The sequence below is a fragment of the Scardinius erythrophthalmus genome (genome assembly GCF_964197995.2).
Source record: "Scardinius erythrophthalmus genome assembly, chromosome: 4".
Lineage (NCBI taxonomy): Eukaryota > Metazoa > Chordata > Actinopteri > Cypriniformes > Leuciscidae > Scardinius > Scardinius erythrophthalmus.
In genome coordinates this window covers 32,580,461-32,595,573 of record NC_138224.1, presented here as the reverse complement: position 1 = coordinate 32,595,573, position 15,113 = coordinate 32,580,461, and the positions used below count along the sequence as shown (strand labels likewise).

The 15,113-nt window shown below is 36.3% G+C and overlaps 1 protein-coding gene across 1 annotated transcript; it reads right to left on the bottom strand.

The window, feature by feature from the left end:
- Window positions 1-5,093: 5,093 nt before the first annotated feature.
- LOC308690203 (uncharacterized protein) lies at window positions 5,094-13,703 on the bottom strand. The gene is made up of 3 exons (XM_081364540.1): window positions 13,661-13,703; window positions 10,011-10,156; window positions 5,094-6,234 (listed from the first exon to the last, which is right to left on the bottom strand). The coding sequence occupies exons 2-3, from the start codon at window positions 10,093-10,095 to the stop codon at window positions 5,330-5,332; spliced, it is 990 nt and encodes a 329-aa protein (XP_081220666.1). The 5' UTR covers window positions 10,096-10,156; window positions 13,661-13,703; the 3' UTR covers window positions 5,094-5,329.
- Between the last annotated feature and the right edge of the window lie 1,410 nt (window positions 13,704-15,113).

The following is a 15,113-nucleotide window of genomic DNA, read 5'->3' as shown; positions in this document are numbered from 1 at the left end:
GAAGTATAGGCCATCCACAACTCTCTCCCCATATGTCGAACAAGGGTGATCCAAATCACGTGACTTGACATTTTCAAGTACACTTCGAGTTTGCAACGATGGACGACGGCAGATTAATTGAAGAGGTAGAGAAACACCGACAACTGTACGATCCACGGGATCCTTGCTATAAAGATCCACGAAAAAAGGAGAAGGCATGGGACTCAGTTTCCACAGCTATTGATTGTAATTGTAGGTTTACAATATATAGCCTACATGTGCATGTTTTGTCATAGGCAACTTACCGGTAGCCTACATGTGGTCTTTCAGCTCCGATCGAAGTTTGAGGCTGCAGGGTGTAGAAAAAACGTCTATAGCCTACTAATCTTTTCAGGTCCGTTATCTATCCCTCCTTCATTATTTGTCAACCAGCACACACTTTACTGCTGTCTCCTGCTTGCACTTGCATTTCATAAATTCAGAAATCCATTCACCACATAATTAATTAACTAATTGACCTACAAAGCTTTATTTGTTCACTGGAATATGTCGACGTCAAGTTGTTATTTTTGTGTTATTTTTGTCACTATTACATTGTCCTAACAATATAATTAGCATTTCAAAAGTTTGTTTGAAGTGATGTGTTCATCTGCCACATACCACAGAAAAATCTCCCGTACCTTTCAAAACACAAGTCACCCAACAGACTATGAAACACAGCTGTTTTCAGTGCAGGCCTATTGACTGTGATTATATAAATAAAATAAGTTGTTTTGTAGAGATCAACATGTAATTCTTTATTTAAGATAATTCTTATAATTAGGAACAGAGAAAGGATATTTGCAGGTCATTAACTGAAGAGTGCCACACAGAACGTTTTAAATTACACACAAACATGACAAACTATATAGGGATCTCCCAGTCACATGACCCCTAGCCGCGTGTCAGCCATTTTGACGGAATACATCCGTCAGCTACTCAGTGGCAATGGATCTATTATTAGGGGTGGGTAATATATTAGGGAGTATATTATTATAATATAATTATATTTTAATTAGCCTAAATATTGCAATACTTTGTGCTACAGTATTGATATAATTGCGTGCGCAAAATATCTCGATACTGAACACAATCGATTTTTCCCCCACCACTATTATTAGCGCAGCGTCCGTCAGCTAACTCTTCACGTCATGTCATTGCACTTATTAGCATCACAAAAAGATATATATACAAGTATATATACAAGAGGAAGATAAAGGAATAAGGAATCATAGATCCATATGAAGCACCACAAGTTCTTTTTACAGGCATTTAATGTGTAGAAAAACTTCCTGACATTGAGTTCGGTGACATTTACAGCTACCTTATTCACTTCCCATCACGCTACACCGGAGCTTCATTAAAAGCATACAAAAGCTTAGCAGGCTATCGGTTGTCATGGACATGTTACAAAAACTAAATAGATGAAATTATACAAGGTTACTTGACTTTTTACATCTAAACTTTATTGTATATTTTACATGCACTTTTATAATTTGTTTACATTTTACTTCTTGTACCTTATTAGCCTGGCTAACGTCAGACCAAGTCTCATTTGAGACTTGGTCTGGGAACCACGTGTTCATTTTCTCGTATTTGAGGCGTGGTTTACGAATGCCCAGAGCCGTTTATTGGGCGCTATGAATGTCTATCAAATGCGCCTGTATGTAGGTCATAGCCAATCGCTTCAATTATACCAGATGTCGTATGTAGAGTGACAGAAATTCGACGAGGAAAAAGACGATGGGTCAAAGATTTATTTGTACACGATGGCGTTTAGCGAATATTACCGTTTGTGCTAGATAAACATGAGGGTATAAGGTAACGTCGAGTCTGATGCCATGTTGGATCCATAGATATAAACAAACTGCTTTGGTGTCGTCAGCGTCTTGCTGCTCCCTCCCCGTTCTGTGATTGGTTCCCTTTTTCAGGGGAAAATTTGGTCCATGGTGTCCAGACTGCCTAGCAGCGTGAATAAAATCGCGCTGCGAGCAAGGCAGTATGGGGAAACCCAGGCTAGTACCTTATATCACAAACAGTTGGAAGCCAAACACCACCATCAGCGTTTTGCCTGTTTATTGCCGCCAACCACTTGTTTCTCCGTTTTGTTTCTTTTGTTATACGGTATAAAGATATTCCTTTTGTGTGATCATGTATCTGATCGCATCCAACTGCACAGCATTGCTCGGGCATGATAGGAATATTTCGCGACGAGCTGTAGTATCGCTGTAGTTTATATACTGTCTATGAGTATCACCGGTGGTTTAACATTTTCTATTCCGTCAAGATGGCTGCTCCAAATGGCGTGACGTCACGCGGGATGTCCCTATACAGGAACAGAAAACCATGTTGTTAAATTATTTACAATGAACACTACTTTTCCACATCGAAGTCTGGCATGGCATGGATCCATAACTATGTTGTGAAGTGATCACAGGCTCCCTTCCAGAGATTTGAAGAATGTGCTTAATTTCTCACGCACTTCATAGGCATCCTTGCTGCCCCTGTTCCCTGCCATGTTCCTTATAATAGGCAGCTTGTCTCCAGTTTGTTCTGCCTCGTCCTGCCATCTCTGGTTTTGCGATGGGTTGGTGAGGAAGTTGTGCAGGATGCACGAAGCCATCATAACATTCAAAAAAATCAAAAAACTTCTTTGAAAAAAACTTTCTGGGTCTCAGAAGGATATGTATAATAGAAAGATAGGATAGGCTACAATAACAATGTAGTGTGTCTTCTGAGTGACAGTCCAACATCAGGTAGGCTAAATATAGGCTCTTTAAAGCTACACAAATTTGTTAATATTATTGAAATAAAAAGACAGCCCACTTACCCATTTTTCAGATTTTGAAAGATGTGTGATAACAGTTGAAATTATTGTCATAAAGGCAAGAGCAACACACCGCGAATCCAAATGTACACTGGTCTGTCGGCGCCCTCCCTCTACGTCACCTAGCGGCAGCAGCGCCTCGTCAGACACGTTTCTGGTGTGCAAAGACACAGAAAACGCCACGCAACCGCGACGCACCTGACACGCAACAGAAACACCGCACTCATGCCACGCAGCCAGTGTGTCGCTGGCCTAAGAAAGTTAATAGACACATCTTTGCTGAAATTTATTGTGTTGTTGTTTTTAACAATGTTACGCCTGCCTGTTTTTCCCCTGCTGGCTCTGCTACACAGTGCAGACATTAGCTGGGCAACAGGTGCATTCAATCCCTAATTAACTTCTAATACGGGGTCAGTATAAAGACCTGTGTGACTTAAAGTGAACTCTATCACTTCTCTCCCATTCTTCTCATTTGTATATATTTTTCTCTTAAATATTTTCTGTTAGAAATTCAGCATGCAGTATATAACAGAAAAGGTTTCTTTGTTCTGTAGGAATGTACTGGCAACATCTGTTCTTCATTATGTGGACCTCTGTGTTCGAATGGAGGAAGGGTCTCCCATTCTCTATTCTGAAGCATTAGAAGGGTCCTTCTGGATCCAAACGTATATGTGGTGATCTAGCCAGAAACTGACCATATTTACATCAAAAAATAATTTAGAAATAAAAGGCATTTTCCTAGCCTGATTTTAGTCCTCTGATTTGAATGCTCTGTTTAAAGTGGTGTGTCTGCTGTGAGACTTCAGTGTAAATGCCCTCTGCTGTGATTGGCTGACATCTTTGCATATGAAATAGCTACTATTACAAGTGGAACTCTCTCAAAAAGTTTAACTACGATTTTACTATTACATCTATTCAGAATAACGAATCGTGTTGATTGTAGTGATGAACATTGAACGGATGAAAGACAGTCTGTTGATCGCGTGAATTTAGAGATTGAACAGTAAACAGTATTGAACGATTTTGAGAGAAAGATAATCTATCTGAACAGATCAGGCATTAGAATAAACATGGTTACTTGCATGTTTGTGGCGTTGCTGGCAGATCCATATCATAAAAGTCTGTTTGCAAAGACTGCCTCGAAATTTACCAAATAATCCACAGTGAAATACACCGAATACAAACAAATAATGCACTGCTGAGACATTCACATTGTTAAGAAAAAAAACACTTTCCTGATTTAAATGATTTTCATTATGTATGTTTTTTAATGAATTTTGTTTTTAATGAATTGTATTTATTATAATAATCTATTTAAATGAACTTTTAATTTTATTTATTAATATAATGTATTTTGAAGAACTTATTTTTGAAGAACTTACTAATTTAATAAAAATATCTAACTTTTTAAATTAGTAAAAATCATCAAAATAGTGGCGAATTAATTAATTGGATTAAAAATACACCCATTTTAGCCTGATCATGAGTATTACTTGTTGCTGTTCAAACTACCCACCTTATTATGTTTCAAAAATGGCGGCGCCCGCTCTTAAGTGAATACTGTGCTAGATTTCTGGTAAGCCAATTCCGCTAATCCTAGTATTGTGAACACGTAGTTTTGCGTCGACTGTGTAGTTTTGACTGGCGAGCCAACTTTTAATATGGACTACAGACAGACTGGCATCCTTTGCGCAGTTAGGGTTTGCCATAAAAGCTGGTTTGCCGTAAAAATACCTGCAATATATTTGTTTTGACCATAATCCACGCTCCAGAACTGAATATGGATGTGGGGCACCCTATGATCTGCACGCTGCAAGAAGCTCGTCGGCTTTGGTTAAAAGCATTATTGTAATGTGTGAACACGCTGGCAATGCGAGTTGCTTGTTATTTTTATGTTTTAGTCAAATATTTAACAGTGTATCTGTTGCATTAACCGTTCAATCGGCATTTTGAGTTCTTTGCACGCACATTCTTAATGTATGACACAATGCAGTAAAGGTGAAATGGTCTATGTTAAATTATATTAATGTTCTTAATGCAGCAGTAGTTTATGCATTTCTCATTTGTGTATTTGAGCGACACATTTGTGAGAAACCGCCAAAATTTCTGTACATTTGCTCTTTCCACTTCCTTAATGGCAGACCCATGGAAGATCATCCCTTTAATATTTGGCCTCTTCTTTACAATCGAAATGTTACAGCCACTGTAATTTCTTGAACAATAACATGTGGACATTAAAACAAACTCATGAGGGTTTAAACTTTTATTTTGAAGATGCGATGAATGAACAGTTTGAATATTTAGAAAAATATTTATGTATTCTCCTGTATAGTAGGTTTATAGATGATTAATGTTACTGTGTTAAAAGCGCATATTTTTATTACACTTTTTACAAAATTAAATGTCATCATCCAGACTGAATATGCAAGTGATTTCTGAAACTGCTGTAAACCTCTTACCACATTCAGAACACTACAGTTGATTTCAGGAATGAGTTTGCAAATGACGGTTCAGGTCTCTTTGATATCTGAAACTCTTCTCACACTGACGACACGTGTAAGGCTTCTCTCCAGTGTGAAGTCTCATGTGAATCTTAAGGTTTCCTTTGCAAAATAAACTTTTTCCACAATGAGGGCAGGTGAAAGGCTTCTCTCCAGTGTGAGTTCTTATGTGAACCTCAAGGATTGATTTGTTTATAAAACTCTTTCCACACTGAGAGCATATGAAAGGCTTCTCCCCAGTGTGAATTCTCATGTGATTCTTAAGGTATTCTTTTTGTGAGTAGCTCTTCCCACACAGTTTGCAGGTGTGAGGCTTCTCTCCATTGTGAGCTTTCATGTGTAAATCAAGGCCTTTTTTATTTATAAAACTCTTTCCACACTGAGAGCATATGAAAGGCTTCTCTCCAGTGTGAATTCTCATGTGTTTTTTAAGGTTTCCTTTTTGAGTGAAACTCTGTCCACACTGTTTGCAGGTGTGAGGCTTCTCTCCAGTGTGAATGCTCATGTGGCCTTTAAGGTTTTCTTTGCGTGCAAAACTCTGTCCACACTGTTTGCAGTTGTAAGCCTTTACTCCAGTGTGAATTCTCATGTGTTTTTTAAGGTTTCCTTTTTGAGTGAAACTCTGTCCACACTGTTGGCAGGTGAAAGGCTTCTCTCCAGTGTGAATTCTCATATGTTTTTTAAGGCTTCCTTTTTTAGTTAAACTCTTTCCACACTGATGGCAGATGCAATAATTCTTAGATACGTTTTTCGGTCCTTTTCTTTTTTGTGATGAAGTCTTTTCTGTCTCTGATTTTTCTCCAGTCATGACATCATGATGTTCATCACACTGATCTTTCTCATCATTTTCATTTAATTCTTGACTTTCTTCTTTCAGTGTCATGAGGTCTAAAGCAAAAAAACAACAATATGCAAATTAACACCAGTTTAATAGCACAAAAGAACAGACATCAAAATACTGCATTAACGTATCAAAGCCAACAATATGTGTGCTAGATCCTATACCTAATAAGCTAATGAAAGTGGAGTTACCTTTTTCTCAATAAGAAACTGTATTCTTGAGGACACATCCAAAAAAGCAAGACAGTATAAGAGAGCTGGCAGTAATGAAACCCCTTACCACTTGACCCAAGAGAATTGGTTTATTATGGGCCAATCCCAAATCTGCTATTCATATCTACATTTTTCGAAAAATAATGTCCTCTCAACTATGTTGAGACACTGTGCTTCAGTCAGGATAGACCACAACATTATCTTGCATAGCTTGAGTATTATGTTGGCATTAGTGGACAAGCATTAGCATGTTTTAGGTCTTATCTGCCTGACTACTACCACATTTGTCTGAATGAAGATGTCTCATCAAACAAGTGTGGAGTGCCACAAGGCTCAGTATTGGGTCATCTGCTTTTCTCCTTATATAAACTTTCCTTGAGGGACTTTTTCATTAGTTTTAACTGTTATGGCAATGATCCTCAATTTGATATTTCCTTTCAACATATGACAGTCCACAAAAGTGGGTGGATTATTTGCCTGCCTGCCTGACATTAAACAGTGTAATGTAACTAACAATAGCTATTTACACTGAACAAAATTATAAACGTAACACTTTTGTTTTTGCCCCCATTTTTCATGAGCTGAACTCAAAGATCTAAGACTTTTTCTATGTACACAAAAGGCCTATTTCTCTCAAATATTGTTCACAAATCTGTCTAAATCTGTGTTAGTGAGCACTTCTCCTTTGCCGAGATGATCCATCCACCTCACAGGTGTGGCATATCAAGATGCTGATTAGACAGCATGATTATTGCACAGGTGTGCCTTAGGCTGGCCACAATAAAAGGCCACTCTAAAATGTGAATTCTGCATTTTGTGCATAGTAATTTTGTAACTACCTTACTAACTGTATTTTTTTGCACCATTTGTTCTTAGGGCAGATCACACCTAGTGGGTCACAAGCTCTCCGTAAAGTAATGTGTAGTTGCATAATATGACGTTTAACCTCAATGATCCAATAGCAGCCTTCAAACATGTGAGCAGAAGTTGTGTTGAAATGCTGTGACTTTCGGTCAGTTCAATTAGAACATTTAAGTAGCTTTTATAAATGTGCCATTGTAATTTTTTTACTGGTGTGCATCTTGAGGCAAAACAATGGCACTGACATATTTTACAACAAGTCAGTGCAAGTTGCTTTCAGATAAAACAGCTTAAACATGCATATTAGTCTGGGACTAGCTTAAGACTTTTAGGGTTAGTGTCTAATCTTTTAATTATCCTACAAAAATATAGCCGGAAAAGCCGGATTTATCCAGAAGAATCACACCCCTGAATATCCCACGTGTTGCTGCCACATGGAGTTCAGGAGAAGAAACACTCATCCTAGATCAACTTAAAGAGGGTCTATTATGCAAAATCCCCTTTTACATGGTGTTTGAAGAAAATGTGTGTTAGCAGTGTGTGTACACAACCACCATAATGGTTAATATTACCCACCACTCTCTTTTAAATCCCCTTAAATCATAAGCAGTGTCTCAGAACAAGCCGTTTATGTGTTTTTTACAATTTAAGCTCTATAGAAGAGAACTTGGTTTAATAATCACGGGATCCGCCGCCTGACATCCAGCTTTCTGTGCGCGTGCTTCGGATGTGTGCGGTCAGAAAACCATATATCCGAAGTTTAGACTGATATGGTTTTAAAATTCATGCATATAACAAACTTTCATGATGATGAAGAGCTGCAATGAAAAGTGAATGTGGTAGAGATGATAATTAAAACCAAACAGATGTTTTGTAGTTTTTGTCAGAGTATCTGAGGCACAAGCTGTAAAGGCACAGCCCTCTTCTGGAAAAGTGGGGTAGAGAGCAGCAGCTCATTTGCATTTAAAGATACATGAGTGAAAACAGCATATTTTTCCTTCCACTTAAAAAATAGGCAATTACAGCATGGTATCTATGGGGTATTTAGAGCTGAAACTTCACAGACACATTCTGGGAACACCAGAGACTTACACTCACCTAAAGGATTATTAGGACCACCATACTAATACTGTGTTTGACCCCCTTTCGCCTTCAGAACTGCCTTAATTCTACGGGGCATTGATTCAACAAGGTGCTGAAAGCATTCTTTAGAAATGTTGGCCCATATTGATAGGATAGCATCTTGCAGTTGATGGAGATTTGTGGGATGCACATCCAGGGCACGAAGCTCCTGTTCCACCACATCCCAAAGATGCTCTATCAGGTTGAGATCTGGTGACTGTGGGGGCCATTTTAGTACAGTGAACTCATTGTCATGTTCAAGAAACCAATTTGAAATGATTCGAGCTTTGTAACATGGTGCATTTTCCTGCTGGAAGTAGCCATCAGAGGATGGGTACATGGTGGTCATAAAGGGATGGACATGGTCAGAAACAATGCTCAGGTAGGCCGTGGCATTTAAACGATGACCAATTGGCACTAAGGGGCCTAAAGTGTGCCAAGAAAACATCCCCCACATCATTACACCACCACCACCAGCCTGCACAGTGGTAACAAGGCATGATGGATCCATGTTCTCATTCTGTTTACGCCAAATTCTGACTCTACCATCTGACTGTCTCAACAGAAATCGAGACTCATCAGCCCAGGCAACATTTTTCCAGTCTTCAACTGTCCAATTTTGGTGAGCTCGTGCAAATTGTAGCCTCTTTTTCCTATTTGTAGTGGAGATGAGTGGTACACCCAGTGGGGTCTTCTGCTGTTGTAGCCCATCTACCTCAAGGTTGTGCGTGTTGTGGCTTCACAAAAGCTTTGCTGCATACCTCGGTTGTAACAAGTTATTTCAGTCAAAGTTGCTCTTCTATTAGCTTGAATCAGTCAGCCCATTCTCCTCTGACCTCTAGCATCAACAAGGCATTTTCGCCCACAGGACTGCCGCATACTGGATGTTTTTCCCTTTTCACGCCATTTTTTTGTAAACTGTAGAAATGGTTGTGCGTGAAAAATCCCAGTAACTGAGCAGATTGTGAAATACTCAGACCGGCCCGTCTGGCACCAACAACCATGTCACGCTCAAAATTGCTTAAATCACCTTTCTTTCCCATTCTGACATTCAGTTTGGAGTTCAGGAGATTGTCTTGACCAGGACCACACCCCTAAATGCATTGAAGCAACTGCCATGTGATTGGTTGATTAGATAATTGCATTAATGAGAAATTGAACAGGTGTTCCTAATAATCCTTTAGGTGAGTGTATATTACATCTTGTAAAAGAGAGCATAACAGATCCCCTTTTAAGATGCTACATTTACAACTGAGCTTAATGGAAGATGTGAAAGTAACAACAGATGTTTATTTACTGCATAATTTGTGTTTTTGATTGGAACTGTTTGTGTTGCTTTGAACTATTCAAAGAGTTTGATTTAAAACATCTATTATGTTGAAGTTTGTTATTAAGCTTGTTGTAAAGTTAATGTGACTCTACCAAGCTATGTCAGCTGGATTTTTTGTATATTATTTTGTTTATATGCTAATGTTTTTTTTGCTAAATTATAGCTTGATTCAATGAATAACGAGTGCTCCAAGACTGGTTTGATAAAGATAAGAAGAAAAAAAATCCCTTATAGACAACAACTGGAAAGTTTATAACTAACATTTACTTTACTCAAAAATGTTCAAAAGAAAACTAACCTGTTTGTTCCTCATTTTCTTCTTGTTTCACACTGAATACTTCTTCAATCCTAATGTCTTCACTCTCCTCTTTAATAAACGCCATCTTTATAATAGTGGCATGTGGATCTCAGTCGCTTCATCAGGAGTTTTTCTGTGTGTTTGTCCTGTTTAAGATGAGAATAATTAACAGAAAGAAAAATAAGTCCACACTAAATCTCTGGGTTTAAATCTCAATGAGCTCTAGTTCAGTAGTTCAGTTCACTGGTAAGAGAGTCAGTCAGAGTGAGACTTAATGGACTTAAACCTGATTAGACCAAAAACTTCCTAGCACTGAAATGTAATAAAATAATACATATAACATACAGTAGGCACTTAATATTTATTATTTATATTTGGAATTTTAATAAATACATTTACTATATTACACTACTTTATCTACAATTGTCGTTACACGTGCGGTTTTTCACTTTTGTGTCTATTTTCCGATTAAAAGAATAGTATTTTTTTAATGCAAATAATACTGATATATCAGCGAAAATGGACTGTAAAAATACAAAGGCACAAATATAATTAGGCTACGGTATTCTTTAATTATTGTACGTCATCAGCTCAGTTTAGGGATTGTGTGGTTTTTCACTTATTCACACTTTTTAGAGACCCTGTTTGTATTGTTTATATTTTCAGAAAAGAATAATAAACTATTTGAAAGGTAAATAATAACACATAAAATGACTGTAAAAATATAATTAGACCTACATCATTCTTTAATTACTGCAAATAACATCACTTGAATGCATTTATAAATCAATTAAATAAAAAATTTAAACAATTATTACAGATTTAAATTTCACGATTTAACTAGAAATTATGCTCCAGCTTGGATCCAATCTCTTATGAAGACTTCAGATGACCCAGCACCTCTGAATAGATGAAACCTACCCCTGCAAGGACTCAAGAACATCAAACATGGATGATTATACAAAATTATCATTTTATCATTGCTTTAACATGCACATTAATTTTGCTTAAATGCATATATGATATTTGTAAATACTATAATTTGTAGTATCTTATAAATGTACTTTCTGATATCATCTCATAAAATGCTATACAAACTCTAAGCACTTTTTACTGTAGAATTATTTTTTCTAAGGAAGCTTTGAACTTGGCTCTTTACACAATGCACAATCAGCGCCTATTCCATTTTCTGCCCATCGGTGCCGTTTCTCGGCTGCCTCAGAGGGTGCGTTTAACTGGACATTATCCCATTATAGTAGAGCTACTACTCTAACGAAATCCAAATTTTGAGCAATTATTACTGTGGAATAATTTTTTTGTGAAGCTTTGAACTTGACACATTACACAATGCACAATGAACCACCTATTGAATTTGTCCATTTCGCATTGCTGTTTCTCATCAGCCTTAGAGGGTGCGTTAAAGTGGACGTTATCCCATTATAGTAGAGCTACTTCTCTAACAAATTCCAAATTTGAAGCATTTTTTACAGTGGAATTCTTTTTTTTATGAAGCTTTGCATTTGACATTACACAATGCACAAATAACCGCTTACTGCACCTTCAGCCCAATTCGTGGTGCTGTTTCTCAGCCGCCTCAGAGGATGCGTTAAATTGGACATAAGCCCATTATAGTAGAGCTACTCCTCTAATGAAATACAAACTTTAAGCACTTTTACCTGTAGAATTTTTTTCTTTATGAAGCCTTGAATGACATTACACAATGCAAAAAGGAACGCCTATTGTACATTCAGCCCATTTTGCGGCGCCGTTTCTCAGACACCTCAGAGGGTGCGTTAAAGTGGACGTAAGCTCATTATAGTAGAGCTACTCCTCTAACGAAATACAAACTTTAAGCACTTTTACCTGTAGAATTTTTGTTTAATGAAGCTTTGAACATTACACAATGCACAATGAGCCGTATTGTGCCTTCACCCCATTTTGTGGCGCTACTTCTACGCAATGTGACTGGCCATATATCTATGCATATTTATATAAAACCTGTATTTTTTACATTTATGGTTTCATAGTGATAACATCTAATAACAAAATTTCGTAAAGTTTTCATATAGGATAAGATAACCAAAAAAAGTTTAGTAAATGAAGATAAATGAATTACTTTGTTTAATGTTGGACAAAATGTATTTTCAGTTCTTCAAATCCAATTGTTATAGTTTTATTATAGCATTTTATTATTGTTATAGCGACAGAGAATTTGTACTTGAAATTCATGGGAGCATAACTTGAAATTGTGCATGTCTACAGTCAAGTAAGGCTAAAATTGTGCATGTCTACAGTATAGATATAGGTATAGAGCCCCCAATTGAGCCAACAATGCAATGGCTCTTCTAACTGCACTATGTTTGTCAACTTCATGGGTCCATAATTTCAAAATTCTACTGTAAAAATATCTGAAATTGTGCATGATTATATTCAAGCACAGATGCAGGGTATAAAGCATCAGTGAAACGCCCCCAAATGGGACAACAATGTGATAACTCTTTTGTATTGTCAGATTGGGTCCATAACTTTAAAATGCACAGTAACCATGCAATGGTTCTTTCAAGTCAATTCAATTTAATTCATACATTCATTTGTATAACGCTTTTCACAATACATCATTTCAAAGCAGCTTTACAGAAAATGCTGGTTTCTGTTACAAAACCACAATAGGATTTTATGAGATATCAGAAAGCACAGTTATAAGATAGCACAAATTAGTATTTACAAATATTATAGATGCATTAAAGCAAATTTAGTGTGCAGTTTAAAGCAATGATAATGATCATTTTTGAATAATCATCCATGTTTGATGTTCTGGAGTCCTTCCAGGTTTCATCTATTCAAATGTGTCTGAAGTCTTCATAAGAGGCTGGATCCAAGCTGGAGCATAATATCTGGTTACCTTGTGAAATTTTAATTTGTAATAATAATAAAAAATAAAGTATTCAATTCATTTCAAAAATTCATTTTTTAAAATATATTCAAATTATGTTATTTACAATAATTAGGCAAGGATGATGTAGGCCTAATTATATTTTTTTACAATCATTTTATGTTATTATTATTTGTTATTTACCTTTCAAAATAGTATATTATTCTTTTCTGAAAATAGATAGGCCTACAATATAAACAGGGTCCCTAAAAAGTGACATGTAGCCTACGTACATTTTTGTGCCTTTATATTTTTACAGTCCATTTTTGCTGATATATCAGTATTATTTGCATTTAAACATCGTTTATTATTCTTTTAGTCTGAAAATAGACACAAAAGTAACACAATACCTTTAAGAAACGTGAAAAAGAGAAAAACCACATGGTCCCTAAGTTGAGCGTCAATAAGAAGCCAGTAAACGCTGAAGTTCGCGTAATTTAAGGTGCTTAAATTAAGCGTCAATTTAAGCACTTTAGCGTCAATAAGAAGCTGCGAATAAGACGCTGGATTCAGCCTCGTAAGTGGCATAGAGAGCTAAATGAGCTGTACATTTTCTGTTACTCATGTGTAGATTCACTTTACTCATAAATAATAACGTTCATACACCGTTACATTCAACAACTATTAAGCCATTTTACAAAAAAAAAAAAAAAATTAAATTTAAGATTGCCTGACCGGGTTGCATTGATTTAAACACTACATGTTTAAGAACACAAACCTTTCTTCAGCCAAATACCAACAGATACAGGAGTGCGGCGCCTACTTATGACGTCACATAACCAAAATAAAAGTCCCGTTCAGACGCTGCTGTCTAAAATCACAAAAGTGGGAAAAAAATTAAAGAGATGTCAGAATATTTCAAAGTTTAATTATTTGTGAAATTCATAAATTAATGTTGTCCAATGATGTGTTGAAAATATTTAGAACCTCTAATGAAGAAGAAAAAAAGTGTGAGATGTGTCTATAAAGCAAAATTGTATAGTGTATAGGCGTACTTTAGCTAATCAATTTTAGGCTACGTAGGAACATTTAATTCGATACTGAGTAATATGACTATGGATTAAAAATATATGACTAATTGACTGTAGAGAAATCACCCTAAAATTAAAGCCAACCTTTCTCCATATGACGTTAAACAAATTTTTGACACTATTTGCCCAGACTTAGTGAATATCATAAACAATTGTCTTTTGACTGAGACTGTTCCTAACTGTTTTAATTTAACTTCCATTACACCCGGTGCTTAAATTTGTAAATAAATAATTGCCGGATCAAAACAGAAATTTAAAGGCACTGTGACCGACACCGACCATATGGAACATACAATGACGTCACTAAACAGTAAGTGAGTTTCCTGCTATCCTGATTGCTATTAGCAGTTCCATCTTCGGGATCTCTTTTGATCAGAAACACTACCAGCTTTACTCGTGGATATGGTAAATGAAAAACATGCTTGACTGTCTTTTTGACATTTTGACGATATGAACTTATTTATATTAGAATAATTCATCAGGTACATTCTTCAAACTTGATGCTACTCTTCCAACATTACGCTTTATTGCGTGCAAAAAAAAAAAAAAAAGCAGTAAGCACCAACCAATGATGGTGATTTTAACCTTAAGAACGCTGTTCAAAAATACATTTGCTGAGGGCCAATAGCAAAACATAATCTCCAAATAGATTTGTGTGAACTTTTATCATTTTTGATAAATTTAATGCATCCTTGCTAAAATAGAAGTATAAATTTCTTTAAAAAAAATAAAAATAAAATAAAATCTTCCTGTCTCCAAACTTTTGAATGGTAGTGTATAATGTTACAAATGGATCATGTGACACTGAAGACTGGAGTAATGATGCTGAAAATTCAGCTTTGCCATCACAGGAATAAACCGAGTCTATTGTTATGCTGTAACAAGGAAAACTTTCACACACATCTGATTGACAGAGAGGCTTATGTTCTTAATGTTGTAGTTATTTCAGCAAATAGTTTGCTTTGTACATTCAGTTTAAGTTAAAGAGGGTCAATATTATTCAGCTGAACTGGTCACATACATTTTAGACACTAATATTATGTTCTTGCTCCGTCCATGTAATAAATCCAAACTTGTACCATTTTTACTGTATGCCTACTAATCTTTTTGGTTCTTTGAACTTAACATAAATCAGAATGA